Consider the following 20,917-nt stretch of genomic DNA (forward strand, 5'->3'; position numbering starts at 1 on the left):
AACTGCCTAGGGACAGGGATGTGCTGAAGTGAGGAAGGTGGGCTCTGGGCCCCCCAACCTGCTTCAGCCAGAGCCAATTCACTTTCATCTTTGCAAATTGGGCTCCTAAGAAAACTTTCATTGGCTAAAAATTTCCCGTTTTAAAAAACGTTTTAAAACCATCAGAAGAAGGCCCGTCATTTTTCCAGCTTCATTCTGTTCCATGGACATCTGCTACTGGCCGTTGGTCCCCACACCTTCTGTGTGGTCGCAGGTTCCCATTCATGAACCCACATTCCTTGAGCTCCTGTGGTGAGGGCTGTGGGTTCCTTAGATAGTTTTTATTCTGCCAGTGTGCTCCCTCCCCAGATGCCCTAAGCCCTTGGCATTCCCTTGAGCTTCTGGTACAGTGTCTATGCCACATGCTATGACACAGGATTAGGGAGCTGATTGGTTAGGGAGCTGGTTCCAAGGGAACCTATCAGAGCTCTGGGAGCCCCTCCCCTCCCCTCCCCTCCCCTCCCCTCCCTTCCCCTCCCCTTCCCTTCCTTTCCCTTCCCTTCCCTCCCCTCCTCTCCCCTTCCCTCCCCTCCCCTCCCCTTTTCTTTCCTTGATGGAATCTTGCTCTATCTCCCAGGCTGGAGTTCAGTGGCACAATCTTGACTCACTGTAACCTTTGCCTCCCAGGTATAAGGATTCTCCTGCCTCAGCCTCCCAAGTAGCTAGGATTATAGGTGCCCATCACCATACCCGGCTAATTTTTGTACTTTTAGTAGAGATGGGATTTCACCATGTTGGCCAGGCTGATCTTGAATCCCTGAGCTCAAGTGATCCGCCCACCTTGGCCTCCCAAAGTGTTGGGATTACAGGTGTGAGCCACCACGCTGGGACCTACTGCTTCCTTTTGTAAGGGCCCTCAAAGCATTTATTAATTTGCCCCAGAACTTGCCTAGGAATTAACACCAAGCTCCCTAGTTGGAATCAACCACTTTGAAAAGCAAAGTGAGATAATAATTAGCTGCTTGTGGTTTTTTTGGTTGCTCTTCCTTTCTCCAGAGCCTCTCAAAGTGACTGTGGGTCCCCTTCAAGGTCCTAGTGCCTGATTCTGCTGGGTCTGGAGGCTAGCACTCACCGAGGGCACTCATGCTTGGACTCACAGACTCTCAGGCTGCCTGACTTTTACCAGGGAATGCAGGCAAACCCCTCCTTTTGCCATGGTTTGCAAAGCATGTCTGAGGTCACCCTCTGAGTAGGGTGTTTGTTTCTCACCTGAGGACTTGATCCATGGCCTGTCTCCCCGTATGTCTGTGTGTGTCCTTCTCTCCTCATGTGTGTGTCATGTGGGCTCACCTGGGGAAGGGCTGTGGTCTGAGCCCCCCATCCATGCTGCTGAATGAGGGAGGTTCTAGTTCTTCCCAGATGTCATCTAGGTGTATGGATGGATCCCACATCACAGCAAAATAGTAGAGCTTTTGACTCGGTACTGTGGTGCACACCTGTAATCCCAGCACTTTGGGAGGCCAAGGCAGGCAGATCACGAGGTTAGGAGTTTCATCCTGGCTAACATGGTGAAACCCTGTCTCTACTAAAAATACAAAAATTAGCCCAGCATGGTGGTATGCACATGTAGTCCCAGCTACTCAGGAGGCTGATGCAGGAGAATCACTTGAACCCAGGAAGTGGAAGTTGCAGTGAGCTGAAATTGCCTCACTGCACTCTAGCCTGGCGACAGAGTGAGACTCCGTCTCAAAAAAAAAAAAACAAACAAAACAAAGCCTTTGACTCCCAGGCGTGGTCAGGGTGGACTTGATGGGATCCTTAGGGGATAGGTCCTAACAGTCTGAGCAGTTCCTGCTGCTCATAGTAGCCTCTCCTCACTCTTTCCTCCCTGCCAGGAGTCACCCTGAAGAGACAGGGCTGAGGTATGAAGGCATTAGTAAGAGCAAAGAGACCATCCCCTTCTTACTCCCCTCCTTCAGAGTCCTGGTGACCAGGGATGGTTTATGCAAAAAAAAAAAAAAAAAAAAAAAAAGGATGTTTCCACCCATGCAGGAGCTTCCACTAGCTCACAGAGGATGGATGAGATACTTTTGTAGCTACTTCTCAGGCTGTGCCACATGGTCTCAAGCTGGGCCCAGCTCTGCTCGGTTGACTCCAGAGGTGAGTAAGAGGGGTGGGAGTGACTGCCAAGGATGGAGGGGAAAACTGAGTGCTTAGCTTTAGCCAGGGGGCCCTCAGCATCTGCCTCGGTGGACCCCAGAGGTTGGTAGCAAGAGAGATGGAGACAGCTATGCTCCCCAGCTGAGCTGGGGTGATGCTTTGCTTAGGGTGCTGAGCGTGTGGGTGATGACCTTGGCTTTTGTCTCAAGAGCAGTGTGGCGCATTGGTAATTAGAGGGGATGATCACGATTTGTACCTCTCCAAGGCTGTGATTAAGCAAAAATAGGCTCCATTCTTCAGGCATCAGGAGCAGCCATGGTGAGCGGGGTGGACCACCTATCCTGATGCGGGGCTAGCAGGGTACTGGGAGCTGGCACTGCAGGAGCTGTTGCAAAGCCTGTCACAAAACACTCTCACAGAAACAGCTGTGGGCTCACCCACCCCAAATCCGGGCACTGCAGGGACCCAGCCTGAATAGGGACATGTACATGGAGATTAACAGAAAGTGGGAAGAAACAGGCAGCCTCATGATGAGGTCCTGGGGTCCCCTGCATGTGGCTCTCTACCCCTGAGGACCCCCTGCCAGCTGCTCTTGTCACCAGAGGCCCTGGGGGAGCCTCTAGGGGTGTTATTATAAAGCCCAGGCCAGAGTCTTCTAGAATCTCCAGAGGTTCTCACATACCGGTTCCCATGAGTACTTTCAAGAAATGTGCTTCTCAGTGGATGATGCTTCCCTGAGCCTGATTTCTCCTGGGGGTTTAACGGCACAGAGATGTCTCACGGGCTGTGTGCAGCCTAGGATCTTCCAAAAGGTTTTCACAAAAATGCCACCCTAGGCTCTGAAAGCTGATAAACTCTATTCTCAAGGGTCCCACAGTCTGATGGGGAAATAGACAAGTAAGCCAGGACCAGTGCAGCAGACTGTGGGATAACCATCTTTGCCTAGATAGATCAAAGACAGCTTTCTAGAGGCGACGGCAAAGGAGCAAGGTTTTGCAGGACAAGTAGGAGATTACCAGTCTGTAAAGGGAGGAAGGGCTTGCAGGCACAAAGGCAAGGACAAGTGAAAGAGTTATGTCTCGTGGGTGAGTCACAGCCAATGGCCTCAATTATTATGGTAGGAATGTCTGGCTTTTAGAAGAGCACAGACCGGTGGGCAAGGTACTGGGAAGGTGGCCTGTGGCTGCCCCTGCTTGTCTCCAGGGGCCTTTGCTAAGACGAAGACAGGAGATGTGCCTTTCCGTGGGGAAGCTCTGGTCCTGTTAGTCAACTCTCAAGGGGCCAGAATCTGAATCTGGCAGGCTAGATCTCCCTTCCTCCATCTCTCAGAGCAAAGCATTCCTGGCTTTTGTGCATGGAAAGGAAGCAAGGCTCTGTCCCCAAACAGCGTAGGAGGCGACACTCTTCCTTCCTGCTGGGGAGGAGGGAGGGATACTGAGGACATTCCTGCCCAGTCTCTGGCCTGTGGCTCCCGTGGCTCCTATCCCTGCTGAACCAGGAATGGCTTCAACATCAGTGGTAGCCAGGATGCAGCAGTCGTCCACCAATTTGATGCCCGAGGCATCACAGGGGTCCTGAGGGAGCTGGCTCCACACAGATCAAAGATGTAGGTACTCCTTGGCCTTTGTAATCAGTGAGGGCGCAGGGTCCAGCCCCCACCTAACAGAGGGCATCATGCCCAGGAGACAGCAGGACCCTCATGTCTTCCCTGCAATGTATTTATAGCCTTGCCATAGTAATTTGTGGCAATCACAGCATTTAATCCTGTAATCACACTGCAAACAGGCGCCCAGCCCAGCAAGGCTGAGGAGACTGCCAGGGCTCAGGGAGGAACTTGGCACCAGGGCAGGCAAGTGTGGAGGCGGCAATGTCCCCATCAGCCCATCTCGTCAGCTGTGGTCCTGGCTCTGTGCCCTGGATGTCCCCTGGATAATGATGATAATAACAATAGCAGCTAACCCACGTGACACTTCCTGTGTTCCACACCCTGTTCTAAGCGCTTTATGCCTGTGAACTCATCTCTCCTCACCACCACCCCACAGGGTAGCTGCTATATTATCCCCATATTCCAGATGAAGAAACTGAGACAGGTCATACAACTGATAAGAGCCAGGATGTGATCCCAGGCATTCTGGATCCAGAGACCGTGGCTTTGACCACGCACCTCCCAGCCCTAGAGCCAACCTCAGCCCTGCCCTCACTCCTGGTTCCTCTGGACTCGGAGCCTGCCCAGAGCCGCACGCAGGGCTGCACACACCATGAAGCGTGGGTGCTTTGTCTCGGGGAGCCACACTCAGACTCTCTCCCTCCTGGCGCTATTTCATGTGGTGGAAAGGGCTCTGGCAGCGGCATACCTGGGCTTTAACTTTTAAGGTGCATGGGGCAAGTGACGTAGGTTGTTTGAGCCTTGGTTTGCTCTTCTGTAAAATGGGGCTACTAACAAGATCATTCAGACTCAGAGAGTAGTTGTGGGGACTGGACAGGATGAACCATGTAACACACATAGCGCCCAGGACATAATAAGTGCTTAATAAAGCTGAGCCGTTACTGTTGTGTTATCATCCTGTCCTGAGGGGAGGGCCTGGGTCTCTTCTAGCCAAGCCTAGGGCAAGGTCTTTTTTTTTTTTTAATCAATCATACTTCAAGTTCTGGGGTTCATGTGCAGAACATGCAGGTTTGTTACGTAGGTATACATGTGCCATGATGGTTTGCTGCATTAATCACCCCGTCATCTACATTAGGTATTTCTCCTAATGTTATCCCTCCCCAATCCCCCCACCCCCTACTATCCCTCCCCTAGCCCTCCCACCCCCCAACAGGCCCCGGTGTGTGATGTTCCTCTCCCTGCATACATGTGTTCTCATTGTTCAACTCCCGCTTATGAATGAGAACATGCAGTGTTTGGTTTTATGTTCTTGCATCAGTTTGCTGAGAATGATGGTTTCCAGCTTCATCCATGTCCCTGTGAAGGACATGAACTCATCCTTTTTTATGGCTGCATAGTATTCCATGGTGTACATGTGCCACATTTTCTTTATCCAGTCTATCATTGATGGGCATTTTGGTTGGTTCCAAGTCTTTGCTAATTGTGAACAGTGCTTCAATAAACATACATGTGCATGTAGAATGATTTATACTCCTTTGGGTATATACCCAGTAATGGAATTGCTGGGTCAAATGGTATTTCTATTTCTAGATCCTTGAGGAATCACCATATTGTCTTCCACAATGGTTGAACTAATTTACACTCCCACCAACAGTGTTAAAGCATTCCTATTTCTCCACATCCTCTCCAGCATCTGTTGTCTTCTTATTTTTTAATGATTGCCATTCTAACTGGCGTGAGATGGTATCTCAATGTGGTTTTGATTTGCATTTCTCTAATGACCATTAATGATGAGCTTTTTTTTCATATGTTTGCTGGCTGCATAAATATCTTCTTTTAAGAAGTGTCTGTTCATATCCTTTGCCAACTTTTTGATGGGGTTGTTTGTTTTTTTCTTGTAAATTTGTTTAGGTTCTTTGTAGATTCTGGATATTAGCCCTTTGTCAGATGGATAGATTGAAAAAATTTCTTCCCATTCTGTTGGTTGCTGGTTCACTCTAAAGATAGTTTCTTTAGCTGTGCAGAAGCTCTTTAGTTTAATTAGATCCCATTTGTCTATTTTGGCTTTTGTTGCCGTTGCTTTTGATGTTTTAGTCATGAAGTCCTTGCCTATGCATATGTCCTGAATGGCACACGGCAAGGTCTTTGATAAGTTAGGAATTAGGAAGGGGAGCCTTGCCAGTGGGAAGAACACTAGGAAGTGCTGGGCAGAGCCAGGCCCCAGGACAAGTTTTCCTCCTCCTCCATCATTTCCGAAACGATTTCCTGTCTATGTGGGCAGCAGCTCCAAGCTCATAAAGCAGTTGCCCTTTGACCGGGATTGTGTCTGTGAGGACAGAATATTTCAGAAACACTCTTCACTGCTGAGAAAAGCTGCTCATTTGCAGTTCTCTGTAGAGATCCCCTCACCCTTGGCAGGGTGCCTAGGGTTGCCCTCAAAGCCCCTGGAAGGACCCTCCCCAGATATGACTCCTAGAGGGGAGCAGCAGGCTCTGGTGTGGTGGTGGCGGGGGGGCTGTGAAGAAGGCAAGGGCCAGCCTCATCTAGAACCTTTGACCTTAAGAGATGAGCCAGTTCCTCCTCACTGAAGACAAACAGGTGGTTCAGCTTGGGTGTAGATTTTAGCCACACACAGGAGATAGTATCCATCTCATGGGGGAGGAGGGAGAGGAGCTGAAGGCAGCCTGATGGCAGGAGGGAGTCCTCAGAGTGGCAGGAAGCATTTGGGTGGGGGCTCTGGGGTGGCTGTTGGATGCCTTTGAAGGTTCTCCACCCAGGAGTCCAACCAGTGTCATGACATTCAGGAGCGCAGGTGTTAGATCAGGGGTTGACAAACATTTCTGGAAAGGGACAGATAATAAATATTCTCAGCTTTGTGAGCTGTGAGGTGTCTGCTGCAACTACTCTGCTACTGTAGCACAAAAGCCACCTGCCATAGACAATATGTAAACGAATGAACCTGGGTGTGTTCCAATAAAACTTTATTTACAAAAACGGGCAGTGGGGCAGATTTGGTCCATGGCTGTGGCTTACTGAATTCTTTGTTAGGGAAATGAGAGCTCAGGGAGGGCTGGGAGCCAATAAGGACTTCTTGAAGGGGGAGGTGTTGATCCCAGCCCGCTCAGAGGAGCAAGGAGAGATTTCTGCCAAAGGCCAGCTTTACCCCAAAGCTCATGGGTGATGCCAAGAGTGTTTCAAATGCCGACCTTACCTCTCTGGGAGTCTACCTTCCCTGGAAAGTGGTCCCATAATTCAAGTCTGTATTCTCTCTCTGATAACTTCAAACAGATTTTTGGTTTTTTTTGAGGTGGAGTCTTGCTCTTGTCACCCAGGCTGGAGTGCAGTCGTGTGATCTCGGCTCACTGCAGTCTCCGCCTCCCAAGTTCAAGCAATTCTCCTGCCTCAGCCTCCCAAATAGCTGGGGTTGCAGGGGCGTACCACCACACCCAGCTAATTTTTTTGTATTTTTAGTAGAGATGGGGTTTCACTATGTTGGCCAGGATGGTCTTGATCTCCTGACCTCGTGATCCACCCACCTCGGCCTCCCAAACTGCTGGAATTACAGATGTGAGCCACCATGCCCGGCCAGATTTTTTTTAAGGATTTATCTAGCTGAATTAGGGTTCTCTGGAGAAAAAGAACTGAAAGGATATACACACAGATGTATCAAAAGAGATTTATTATGAGGGACTGGCTTTTGTGATGATGCAGGCTGAGAAGTTCCCTGATCTGCTGTCTGGAGGTTGGGAGGCCCAGGAAAGCCTCTGGTGTGGTTCCAGCCCGAGCCCAAGGGCCTGAGAACCAGGGGAGACAAGGGCATGAATCCCAGTTCAAGTCCTAAGGCCAGAGAACCAGGAGTGCTGACTGTGAGGGAAGGAGATGGAGGTCTGGGCTTGAGAAGAGTGAGTCCTCCCTGCCTGCATCGCTTGGTTCTGTTCAGGCCCTCTACGGACCACATGGTACTCACCCCCACTGGTGAGGGCCAGTCTCCTTCACTACCGCTTCAAATGCCAATCTCTTCTGGAAACACGTCACCGATAGACCCAGATAACATGTTTTACCAGCTACCTGGGCACCTCTCAGCTCAGTCAAGAATTGGTGCATAAAATGTGCCTTCACACCAGTTCTTCTGGTTGTCCTCAGCGGGCGGCTTGGCTCAAATCACCGTCCATAACTGGAAGTGGAAGTCCTCAGTAGGTTCTCACGCTATTGCTGCTGATTGAGTTGAAGAAACGCAGGCTAGTTCCTATTGAGGTGAAGAAACTCAGGCTAGTTCCTATCGAGGAAGCCTCTCCTTTCAGGAGCACCATCCAGGATGGCCCTACTCTGCTGGCCTTCCTTTCCTTATGAGGAGAAAGGGTTTCATGTCATGTTGGTTTCTGAGGTGGGGCCTGGTTGGGGTGACTTTCCCTAGCTCCAGACTGTAACTAACCTGAGCTCAACTATGATGTAAGCCAAGGCCTCACCTTTAGGGCCAGCTGGGCCCAGGGAGTGTCTGGTCGCTTTGGGGAAGCCTGGACATGCTGAGCTCTCCTCTTTCCCTCTGCAGGAGAACTGTACCGGGTTTCCTTGAGAAGACAGAGGTTCCCCGCCCAGGGAAGCATTGAGATCCATGAAGACAGTGAGGTGGGCTGGGTTTCGGGGCATGTCTGGGGCCATCTCAGAGGCCAGGATTTTAGGAAGAGCCCTTGGATAACAGGCAGCCTCGTCTTCTTCCAGCTTTTCATCTGACTGGCTGTGTGACCCTGGGCTGGTCCCTGTCCTTCTGGGCTTTGGGTTCCCATATGAACAGGAAGGGTCTCTTGAGACTCCTTCTGGCTCTGACATGACTCCTGGCAGCCCGTGCCCTTTCCTCACTCTGAATGCACCAGAGGTTCTATCACATAGATGGGCGTAGTAGAGCTGAGACTGCCACTCAAATTGGAGCTGAGACAGGCTGGATATAGTGCCTGCTTCTCTGGCCTCAGTCTCCTGTGTGTGTGTGTGTGTGTGTGTGTGTGTGTGTGTGTGTGTGTGTGTGTCCCTGTCCCTGTGTGCCTCCCCCATCGCCAGCCGCCTCTCTTTCTCTATACCAACCGATGCGGCTCTCAGGAAGGCTGCCCGCAGCGCTCCTGCAAGACACACGTCCTCCTGCTGGTGCTGCATGGGGGCAACGTCCTGGACACTGGCACCGGGGACCCATCCTGCAAGGCAGCCGACATCCACACCTTCAGCTCCGTGCTGGAGAAGGTCACACGAGCCCACTTCCCTGCTGCCCTGGGCCACATCCTCATCAAGTTCGTCCCCTGTCCTGCTATCTGCTCTGAGGCTTTCTCGCTCGTCTCTCAGTGAGTCAATTTCTGCTTGGTTGGGGCTGGATGGGTGTGGTGGAGGAATTAAGTAGAGGGGCTGCCTCCGCAACATGGACCCTGTGGGCAGGTGGGTACCTGCAAGCCTTCTCTGGGATGTCAGATCCTGACGAAACACAAGCATCCCTGGTGGAAGGGGCTGGGAATTGTCCTCTGCCTGGGCCTGGGTGTGCTGGGGCCCCCATGAAAGCTCAAGCCATTTCCTGTGGTGTTCAACAAGCCTGATCTATTTGGCCCAGACCAGGACACTGAGTGTTGAGAGGTTGGGCACTTTCCCCCATGGTGGCCCAGCCAGTGGAGACAGGAGTCACACTCGGCCACACAATTGCAACCAAGTAGGAATTTGAAAAACACAAACGGTGTTTCTCCTTTGCTCTCACACTGTAACAGTCAACACAGAAGATTTCTGGGGCCACATGGGAGGGGCTGTTTCCTTACACACCAAGCAATCAGTTCTGCTATGGGCACCAGCTGGGTGCCCTCCAATTCAATCCCGCCACTGTCTACCTGGAGATAGCATCAGATCCCACGGGGCGAGAGCTTGGTCCCACACACTGCCCCAAACTTCTGACACTGAGAGCATGCCCCAGTTTGTTTTACCTGTGCTTCTGACGGCCTGGCTTCAAGTTGGGGTTCTCACAACCCTGTCACTGAGTTCAATTAATTGCTAGATCGGCTCACAGAACTCAGGAAAACGCCTTATCATATTTACTGGTTTATGATAAAGGAGGCAGATGAAGAGATGCATAGGGCGAGGTATGGGGGAAGGGGCGAAGCTCCCCTACGTGTGTGACCCTCGAGGAACCTCGACGTGTTCAGATGGCTGGAAGCTCTCCTGTCCTTTCGGCCCTTTAATGGAGGTGGCATTGGCTAGGCATGACTGACAACAAAGAAATGTGGTTGGACAACAAGGGTCTCAGACTCAGCCCGGGTAGGGAACCCAGCAGGGCCTGTCTGTTCAGATTCTTCTTGGCCTTCTCTGTAGCATTCCCTCCTCCTGGATATGGAGTAGGACTCCTTCTGAAATGAAGGTCTCATGACCTAAATCAGACAAGGGAGATCAGAGAATTTCTTTACAGCCAACTGCAAGACAGAAAGGTCAGGGAGAGTTCCTGCCTGGGGAGAGAATGAAAGGAGGGCAGGAGAATGTCAGAGGTCAGAGAGAGAGAGAGACAGACAGAGAGACTGATTCTGTTTTCCAAGGCCTGCTCCTGAGGCCTAAAGTGCTCCAACATTATAATAAGGGATATAGGAGCCAGGAACTGCGGACAAATCCTACCTATCTATCTATCTATCTATCTGTCTATCCCTCCATCCATCCCCTATCACTCTATCCATTATCTATCCATCCACCCCCTGTCACCCTATCATCCATTATCTATCTATCCAATTTATCTATCTATCCCTCCCTCTATCCCCTATCACTCTAGCCATCTATTATCTATCTATCCCTTCATCCATCTCCTATCACTCTATCTATCTATTATCCATCTATCGCCTTCACCCTATCCATCCATCCATTATCTATCTATCATCCATCCAATTTATCTGTCTATCCCTCCATCTATCCCCTATCACTCTAGCCACCTATTATCTATCTATCTAATCTATCTATCCATCCATCCCCATCACCCTATTCATCCATCCATTATCTATCCATCCCTTATCAATCTATCCATTCAACCATCTGTTATCTGTCTGTCCTATTTGTCCATCCATCCATCCATCCCTATCACTCTATCCATCCATTCATCCATCCATCTATCTACAGTCAGTCTATCTATCTATCTATCTATCTATCTATCTATCTATCTACCTACCTACCTACCTACCTACCTACCTACCTACCTACCTACCTCATAGTATCTCAGTGCTGTGATGGAGGAGGAACAGGACATTGTGGGCTCTCTGAGAAAGGCCAGAGAGGACTTCCTGGAGGAGTGACTTTTGGGTGTACATATCTTGGTTAAGTGTGTGGCCTCTCAGGCCAGCCTGGGTTTGCATCCTGGCTATGTGACTGGGGGAAGTTGTTTCACCTCTCCCTGTCTCAGTTTCCTAATCTATGCAATGAAAGTAACCATAGCAAGTAACCTCTCAGGGTCGTTGTGAAGATTCTGTGTGCTAATGTGTGTGAAGCACTCAACACAGTGTCCAGAACGTAGAAAGCACATGGGGATGCTAACCTTGGGGATGCCAGCTTTGGGGATCTAGCCATGGGGATGCTAGCCTCAGGGATTCTAGCTGTGGGGATACCAGCCTTGGGGATGCTGGCTGTGGGGATCCAGCCATGGGAATGCTGGCTGTGGGGATACTAGCCATGGGGATGCTAGCCATGGAGATGCTAGCCTCAGGGAGACTAGCCATGGGGATGCCAGCCATGGAGATGCTAACCATGGGGATGCCAGCCATGGAGATGCTAACCATGGGGATGCCAGCCTTGGGGATGCTAGCCGTGACTCACATCATCTTCCTCCTGGCTGGAAGAGGGGCTCTCTCTGCAGGTGGAGAGTCGGCTGGGGAAGGAGACTTCCAACTCCCAGCAGGGAACCCAGCTGGTGGGGAGAAAGGGAGAAGGATGGTGTGCACAGGAGGGCTGGCTGAGCGCTGTGCAGCTTGCTCAGTGCTGATGCTGGCACATCCACTGTGGGCCCTGGTACCTGTGGGGGACAAACTGAGTGACCAGGGGACCTCCAGGGTATGGGGCCTCTGGGAGATCCACCCACTGTTCCAGGCCCTGAGGGCTGCAGCGCTCCCCTCCTGCCTGTCCTGTCCAACTAACTAAAGGTGCATGCCTGGGGCTGGGTGGATACCTGGATTCTCAGCAGTCATATGTGCAGAAAATGACCCAAATGCCTGCAGGGCCCAAATCCTGTAGGCGTTTGGCAGATCACTGGGGCTGGCAGCTGGGAACTTTCAGTTAGGGGCAGGAGGGAGGCCACTGCACCTCTATTCTGCCTCTCCCCCTCACAGGACCCCACCAGGGACTTGGGGCTGCTGCAGAGCCCAGCTGTCAGGCAGGGCCCTCATACCCTGGGGCTCTGGGGCTGGGGAGAGTGGGAAGAGGTCCCCAGTAGGATGCCAGGCATGTGGGGTACACTGCACTCCCGATTCCCCAGGAGAATGGGAGCCAGTGTTCTCAGCCAGATGGGGTTCTGAGGAGCACTCAGTGCGGGGAGGGCTCAAGTCCCCCATCCTGGAGCTTCCAGCTGATCAGAAGAGAGCATGGCCAACCCCCTTCCCTTTCCTGGGGCTTCCTTTTCCCCCTCTGGATTCAGGGAAAGTCAGAGACTCTGATTTATCTGCGTTCCTTGGACACCAACAGGAATTGCGGGCAGATCTCCATCTGAGTTGGAAGGAAGGAAGGAGATGAGGTCCATAGTTCTGCAGTCTGGCTAATTGCCCAAATCCCTGGTGTGATTCTTGTGAAACTGTGAGATGTCCATGCCTCACCCCAACAGTGGCTGATTCAGGAGGGAGGCGCCCTGGAATCTGCATCTCCAACACCTGCTCACTGCTGAGCTGGTGGCACAGTGCGTTCCCTTGTCACTCTGACAGTCCAGGACTTTACTCTGCTAGTTCATCCTCCATCTCAGGAACCCCCTACCTGCCCCCAGGACATCTGACCTCCAGAGCTGGGTCACCCCTATCTCCAGGAAGATGGATGACTGGGCCATTGATGGGACCAGCAGGAGGGAGCTTACTTCTCCCCCAGGCAGCTCCTCGCCAGGGCCATTCATCACACTGTAATCACGACTGGGAGGGAGCTCTTTCTCAGCTAATTAAAATCTCTCCGGCTGCAATCGAGGCCTGCTTCCTCTAATTTGTGTTCTTTGGAGATGAAGAATGGCTGACAGGGCCAGCCTTGTACACCACGAGGACTCTGCCGCCTGCTGAGAGTGCCTGGGCCCTGTCACCTGCCCCAGAGTCTGTGGAGTCCCAGTGGGGTCTGCACTGGGCTCCATTAGCCTGAGCTTGGGCTAAGGGGGAAGGGCAGGCTCTGGGCAGGGGTGGAGAGTTCCCAGCCTCCCTCTGTGGTCTTTTCTGACCAGCCGGGTCCCACAATGCATCTGGGTCAGAAGCCCCAGGGAACAGAAGCGGAGGTGGGGGCAGGCAGGGGCAGGTTGCTCAGAGGCACTGGTCTCAGGTGCGTCTGAGCTGCTCAGAGAGGGAGGGATTTCCTAGTGGGAAGGTAGGGAGTTGAGGGCACCAGTGCAAAGTCTGGACAATCTGCTGGCTGGACACTCTTGGGCAGGCTCTCAGCCCCCTCTGGGGTCCCAGAACTTTCTGCAAAGCTGATGAAAGCTCCAATCTTCTCCCAGTGACACAATGAAGACATCCTGTCTGCAGCCATGTGCCCAGCTCCAAGCTATAGCCAAAATGTGGACCCCATGCCTGGCATGGCCTCTATCCTCCTTTCCCAGCTTCTCCAAAGCCTTTCTTGAGGTCTAGTTCAAGCCCCACCTCCTCCAGGAAGTCTGCCATGATGATATGTTCCTACCTGTTCCACACTGGCTCCTCAGCTGACTTCTTCCTCTATGACTGGGGTGTCCTTTGGGGCCATGTGTAAGAGGGCAAGAGAGCTCTGCAGTCACAGGGACCCCAGGGCCCACACCCATGGCCAGCACAGGAAGGACACACAGGGAGACAGTGTAGGCTTGAATCCTCTTCCTCGCTACCCGCACTGCCTGTGCTCTGTGTCACCAGGCTCCTGCCTGGGTCCTCCTGAAGGGTCCTCAGCCCCAAACCTGCCAACCTGCCCAATCCTGGCTGGGCTCACCTTGGGCCCCCTGTCTGCAGCCTGAACCCCTACAGCCACGATGAGGGCTGCCTGAGCAGCAGCCAGGACCACGTCCCTCTGGCCGCCCTTCCCCTGTTGGCCATCTCCTCCCCGCAGTACCAGGATGCTGTCGCTACCGTCATCGAGCGAGCCAACCAGGTGTACAGAGAGTTCCTCAAGTCTTCCGATGGGATTGGCTTCAGTGGGCAGGTAGGACAGCCCGCCCTTCCCTCCTCTCCCCTCCCCTGTTCTGGCCCCTGCCTGGGAGAGGCTGTAATCTACTGAAAGGACCAAGGCCAAAGGACAGAGGCGGCTTTGGAGAGCTCTGGGTTTGCCCTCATTTTACAGATAGAAAAACTGAGGAGGGCAGCAGTCTGAGTTCTGATTCTGAGCCCATGCTGCTCTCTAGCTGAGGTCTGACCCCTGATAGTAGCGTACTCCCCGTCCTTGGGCTGACCTGGGCCAATGTTAGCCCTGACCCCCCAGTTTGAGCACTGCTTCCTAATTGAGCTCTCTCAATGGCATCCAAGGACGAGTTTCTCATTCTCCTGAGGGGAGGCAGCAGCGCTCTGGCCGGGTGTGGGTGTACAGGGTCAGCCGTGGGCAGGCCCACAGTCCCAGCTGCATCTCTTCCAGGTGTGTCTCATTGGGGACTGTGTGGGCGGCCTCCTGGCCTTCGATGCCATCTGCTACAGTGCGGGGCCCTCCGGGGACAGCCCTGCCAGCAGCAGCCGGAAGGGGAGCATCAGCAGCACCCAGGTGCGGCTGGGGTGCAGGACTGTGGGCGGGGCACACCTGTGGGATCAGGGGCCGCCCCTTGGGGAGGTAGTGCTGGTTCTCCATGTTGGCACCACGACATCCAGGTTACAAAGAAGTATATCATAATCTGGCCAGGCGCAGTGGCTCGGGCCTGTAATCCCAGCACGTTGGGAGGCCGAGGTGGTTGGATCACTTGAGGTCAGGAGTTTGAGACCATCCTGGACAACATAGTGAAACCCCGTCTCTACTAAAAATACAAAAATCAGCCACGTGTGGTGGGCGCTTATAATCGCAGCTACTCAGGAGGCTGAGGCTGGAGAATCACTTGAACCCAGGAGGCAGAGGTTGCAGTGAGCCGAGATCACGCCATTGCACACCAGCCTGGGCGATAGGGCAAGACTCCGTTTCAAAAAAAAAAAAAAAAAAGGAAGTGTACCCTAATCCTACAAGAGTAGCAGGGGATTATTACGACAGGTGTGGAAACTGAGGCCTGGAGCAGGCTGAGTTGGATTTGGCTCCTTCGACAACCGTCCAGCATCCCAGCTGGAATGTCAGTTCCTGTGGGTGTAGGAGAGAGCCCGTGCCTCAAATCCTGCCGTTATTGTGATGTGGCTTCCTTGTGTCTTTGGAAGAAGTGTGGCCCCTCATATCTTAGGATGAAGGGGCTGATTTGCGCTTGTGGGAGGAAACAGAGCCCAGAGTCTCCTGTGACAACAGTCTTGTGCTCTCCTGTCCCCTACTCGGTCCCAAAGGACACCCCAATTGTGGTGGAGGAGGATTGCAGCCTGGCCAGCAGCAAGCGTCTCAGCAAGAGCAACATTGACGTCTCCAGTGGTTTGGAGGATGAGGAACCCAAGAGGCCGCTGCCGCGGAAACAGAGTGACTCCTCCACCTATGACTGTGAGACCATCACCCAGCACCATGCCTTCCTCTCAAGGTAGCCCCCCCCGTCCCCTTCTGGCTTTCTGTCAACGCACCCAGGAGCATGAAGACCTTGGCTCAGAGTCAACTGGGAGGGCGGTCACCAGTCATATGTCCCAGGCCCTTCCATGGGTGCCCATACATAAGCATTGAAATGCTGGGGCCAAGGCCACTTGCCATCAGCCCTGTACTGAGACTCTGTTACCTGCTCCCTGTCCCTGCTCTGCTCTGACTTGCAGAGAAACTGGAAACAGTAGTCTTTTTCTGAGCCTCAGCTTTTCTTCTGAAGGTAATGGTGCCCAGCCTACCTCACGGGATGGTTTTAAGAACCTGGTGGAGGCTGGGCGCCATGGCTCACGCCTGTAATCCCAGCACTTTGGGAGGCCGAGGTGGGTGGACCACGAGGTCAGGAGTTTGAGACCAGTCTGGCCAATATGGTGAAACCCTGTCTCTACTAAAAATATAAAAATTAGCCAGGCATGGTGGCGGGTACCTGTAATCCCAGCTACACAGGAGGCCGAGGCAGGAGAATTGCTTGAATCTGGGAGGCAGAGGTTGCAATAGCTGAGACTGTGCCATTGCACTCCAGCCTGGGTGACAGAGCAAGACTCCGTCTCAAAAAAAAAAAAAAAAAAAAAGAACCTGGTGGAATACTGCTGTGACTGTGGTTTGTGAATCACCCCAGGTGTGTGTTGTTATCATTTCTCTCAGGGAAAGAGAGGGCCAAGTAGGTCAGGAGCTTTCTAGGGGTCACACAGCCAGTGATGGAATAGCTGGGATCATCATTCTGGTTTTCCTATCCCTGGTTCAGTGCTTTCCGATACAACACACTTTTGTTTGAGGGCCAGGGAGGTCCCTCTACAGAACTGTCTACCCTTTAACTTTCTAGAAGAGGCATGTTAATCAACATGGGCTAAATACGTTATCTGCACATTAATTCAACTTACAAATAGCTATTGAACTTGGACTCAAATTAGAGGGAATGTCTCTTTCTTTTTCCTCTGCTCCTCAGCTCTCTTCTTCCTTTCTTTCTCCTTACTCCTTACCCAAGTGATAAGTATCAGAGATCATTACAACATTTGGAAAATACATCATCTCACCACCCAGAGGGAGGTACTGTTAACATTGAAACTATTTCCTTCCACATGCTTTAAGATAGTTTTACAGCCGGGCGCAGTAGCTCACGCCTGTAATCTCAGCACTTTGGGAGGCTGAGGTGGGTGGATCACGAGGTCAGGAGTTCGAGACCAGCCTGGCCAATGTAGTGAAACTCCATCTCTACTAAAAATACAAAAATTAGCTGGGCGTGGTGGCAGGTGCCTGTAATCCCAGCTACTCAGGAGGCTGATGCAAGGGAATCACTTGAACCCAGGAGGCGGAAGTTGCAGTGGGCCAAGATCGCGCCATTGCACTCCAGCCTGGACAACAAGAGCGAAACTCTGTCTCAAAAAAAGAAAGAACCCTTCATATTGTGATCTTTTCCTGATACAGTTAAAAATACTTGATAAATATTCTTAATGGCAATATAATATTGAGTAAATGGATATCAGTTTATTTAATCCCTGTAATTAGGTATTTTGGCGGTTGCCAATACCTTACCACTATAAGTAGCTCTGCAGTGAACATCTTTGCACATAAACATTAACATGTATATTAGGATGATTGTATTTGGATGGATTCCTGGAGGAGGAATTACTAGGTCAAAGGCTCTGCACATTTACATCTCTGAACATTTAAAGCCCCGCTGACAAATGATCCTTTAGAAAAGCAACTGCCTTCTAGGGAGGCTTGCAAGATGAAAAATCTCAACCTTTCTGGTTCATCCTTGAAAAATCCTTTAGGGGAGCCCCAAATTTGGAGAGTGATGAGAAGTTGGAGGCTTTCAGTAGCTGGTCTGACACAGCCAGCTTTCCCCTCTGGTGTAGGGACAGATGGTGGTTTCTTTGGCAATTAAGTAGTTGGCGTGTGTCTAGGGACCATGCTGTACGTGAAATATGTATTGTTAAACATCAGAGTCATCGCCTCACTGTGAGATGCTCACACCGTGAGAGGCAGGCGGGAGTGCAGGGACTGAGGATTCAGCTTTGCAGACTCGCTCACTCCTGAGGTGGGCACTTGTCCACACCATTCCAATCGCTCTTCCTTTTTGCTTTGAGTAATAGCAAAAATAAATTTATCGATCTCTTACAATGTTCAGAAATCCTTCTCAGTGCTGCTTTATTATTATTATTATACTTTAAGTTCTGGGATACATGTGCAGAACGTGCAGGTTTGTTACGTAGGTATACATGTGCCATGGTGGTTTACTGCATCCATCACCCTGTCATCTGCATTAGGTATTTTTCCTAATGCTATCCCTCCCCAACCCCCCCACCCCCTGCTATCCCTTCCCTAGCCCTCCCACCCCCCGACAGGCCCCGGTGTGTGACGTTCCTCTCCCTGTGTCCATGAGTTCTCATTGTTTAACATCCACTTATGAGTGAGAACATGCAGTGTTTGGTTTTCTGTTCTTATGTCAGTTTGTTGAGAATGATGGTTTCCAGCTTTGTCCATGTCCCTGCAAAGGACATGAACTCATCCTTTTTTATGGCTGCATAGTATTCCATGGTATATGTGTGCCACATCTTTATCCAGTCTATCGTCGATGGGCATTTGGGTTGGTTCCAAGTCTTTGCTATCATAAAAGTGCCACAATGAACATACATGTGCATGTGTCTTTATAATAGAATGATTTTATAATCCTTTGGGTATATACCCAGTAAGGGAATTGCTAGGTCAAATGGTATTTCTATTTCTAGATCCTTGAGGAGTCGCCACAGTGTCTTCCACAATGGTTGAACTAATTTACACTCCCACCAACAGTGTAAAAGCATTCCCCAATAGATCTTTCTAAAGTTTGTTCTCTAACTCAAGTATTTTAGTTGCTTTGCATTCACTTAATCGACAGATACATCATGTGGTCCCACTGTCAGGTTTTCACTTTAAGCTGTAGCTAATGCTGGCTGGAAGGTCCTGATTCTCAGCGCCCTACTCTGGGTCTGTGGCTGAACGTGACTTGGACTCTTCCGGGGGCAATGGGCACCTGGGTTGGAAATGTTTGGAATTCTGTGTGTCTCACATTTTTCTCCTTAAGCCCTGCTTCATCTACAGGCTGGGGCTGGCAGTGGGGAGACCAAGCTGTTTGCATCTGTGTATGCGGGTTGCCTGGAACAGGAGTTAATGATGAAAGCCTGGATCCCTGCAGAACTGACGTTAGCCAGCTGGATATTGGGCAGGCTGGGCTTGTCTGGTACACAGTGTAGGAATCCTCCACATGGCCATCACAAAGCCAGTGTGACGAGGCAGGCCTGCCTGTGTGTAGAATGCTCAGACACCCCCACGGGCTCAGCCTGTTTTTGTAAGTAAGATTTTATTGGATCCCAGCCACGCATATTTAAGCGCTGTCCATGGCTGCTTTTATGCTGCAATGGCAGAGGTAACTAGATGCAATGGAGGCCACATGGTCCATGAAGTCTGAAATATTTACTCTCTGGCCCTTTGCAGAAAAGGTTCATTGACTTTTTTTTTTTTTTTTTTTTTGAGACGGAGTCTTGCTGTGTCGCTCAGGCTGGAGTGCAATGGCGCGATCTCGGCTCACTGCAACCTCCGCCTCCTGGGTTCAAGCTATTCTCCTGCCTGAGCCTTTTGAGTAGCTGGGATTACAGGCACATGCCACCACGCCCAGCTAATTTTTTTGTATTTTTAGTAGAGAGGGGGTTTCACCATGTTGGTCAGGCTGCTCTCGAACTCCTGACCTTGTGATCCACCCACCTTGGCCTCCCAAAATACTGGGATTACAGGTGTGAGCCACCGTGCCCAGCCCATGGACTACTTTTCTAGCCAAATATCAGCCAGGCCTTGGTGGCCAGTGCTGACTATAGGTGGTGTGCAGCTGGTGGACTGGACTCAGTCCTGTCCCAGAGATGGAGGGTGGGGCACTTGGTGCTCAGAGTTCAGACTGTGCCGCTGAGTGAAGATGCCTGTATTCTCAGTCCTTCCCTAACCTGCCCTGCCCTGTGTCCCCCTCCCTTGCAGCATCCACTCCAGTGTGCTAAAGGATGAGTCTGAGACCCCAGCGGCTGGGGGACTGCAGCTCCCCGAGGTCAGCCTGGGCCGCTTTGACTTCGACGTGTCCGACTTCTTCCTCTTCGGCTCACCACTGGGCCTGGTCCTGGCCATGCGGAGGACGGTGCTGCCTGGGCTGGATGGTAGGGAGGGTGGGCGGGGGCCTGAGATGCCTGTGTGCCACTATGGCCACCCACTGTGTTAGGGCCTCAGAATGAGGACAGTGGAGTCGGGGATGGGGGCAAGGAGGGTCACAGAGTTGGGATAGGTGGAAAGAGAGGAGAGAGGGTGGAGCAGAAGGGGGAGAGAGGAGCAGCTTCCCTCCTGACATGGGGCAAAGGTGAGGCAGCTTCGGATGGATTTCACTGTCCCCATCAAGTGCCCTTGGCTGCTTTTCTGGTGGTCATGCCCTTTGGGGAAGAGAAGCTATAATATTCACCCTCTTGCCTCCCACTGTCTCCTCCTGTGCTGGGGCAGCCACTGCAGCCAGGTTGGTCACTGCCCACCCCTGCATATCCCCAAGCCCTCCCCCACCTCAAGTGCCTTTGCTCATGCAATACCTGCAAACCGTTTTTTTTATTTTTTGAGACAGAGTCTTGCTCTGTTGCCCAGGCTGGAGTACAGTGACGCAATAGAGATCTCGACTCACTGCAACCTCTGCCTCCGGGGTTCAAGTGATTCTCCTGCCTTAGCCCCCCGTATAGCTGGGATTACAGGCACCCGCCACAATATCCGGGTAATTTTTGTATTTTTGGTAGAGACGGGGTTTCACCATGTTGGTCAGGCTGGTCTCAAACTCCTGACCTCAAGTGATCCATCTGCCTCAGCTTCCCAAAGCGCTGGGATTATAGGCATAAGCCACTGTGCCTGGCTAATACCTGCAACCTTGAACACCTTTTCATGTTCCTCTAAAATGCACACACCAGGCGACTGACACCAGCAGGCATAGGGTCGGGGAGGGTAGCAGTGACTCCAGGGTTGGAAGCACACACCGTCTGATACCGCAGGGCATCTTGGGTATCCACAGATCCATGCTTTTAGCCAAAGCTTACTGACGAGCTGCAGCATGGAACAGATCAAGTGGGGAGGGCTCTGGTAGAACTGGAGGCAAGAAGACAGAACCCCGTGGCTGCCATCAATGTCACAAACGAACCCTAGGGCTCCCTGGATGCTGGAGGGTCCCAGTCCCTGTTCTAGGACAGGGAGGCCCACGGAGGAGGTGGAGGCCTCAGTGGAGACACCTGCTGGTCAGCAAGAGAAGTG

General features: G+C 51.8%; 1 protein-coding gene across 1 annotated transcript in view; it reads left to right on the forward strand.

Annotated features, from left to right (window-relative positions):
* The window catches only part of PITPNM3 (PITPNM family member 3), an 87,630-nt gene that overhangs the window by 50,328 nt on the left and 16,385 nt on the right, over positions 1-20,917 (forward strand). Inside the window, exons 4-9 of the mRNA XM_021672728.2 lie at positions 8,295-8,371; positions 8,837-9,072; positions 13,891-14,080; positions 14,507-14,629; positions 15,382-15,566; positions 19,625-19,797. Coding sequence (XP_021528403.2) covers positions 8,295-8,371; positions 8,837-9,072; positions 13,891-14,080; positions 14,507-14,629; positions 15,382-15,566; positions 19,625-19,797 — 984 coding nt within the window. The remainder of the gene's footprint in view (positions 1-8,294; positions 8,372-8,836; positions 9,073-13,890; positions 14,081-14,506; positions 14,630-15,381; positions 15,567-19,624; positions 19,798-20,917) is intronic.

Source organism: Aotus nancymaae, unplaced genomic scaffold, assembly GCF_030222135.1.
Source record: "Aotus nancymaae isolate 86718 unplaced genomic scaffold, 86718_ANA_hifiasm-v0.15.2.pri h1tg000072l, whole genome shotgun sequence".
NCBI lineage: Eukaryota > Metazoa > Chordata > Mammalia > Primates > Aotidae > Aotus > Aotus nancymaae.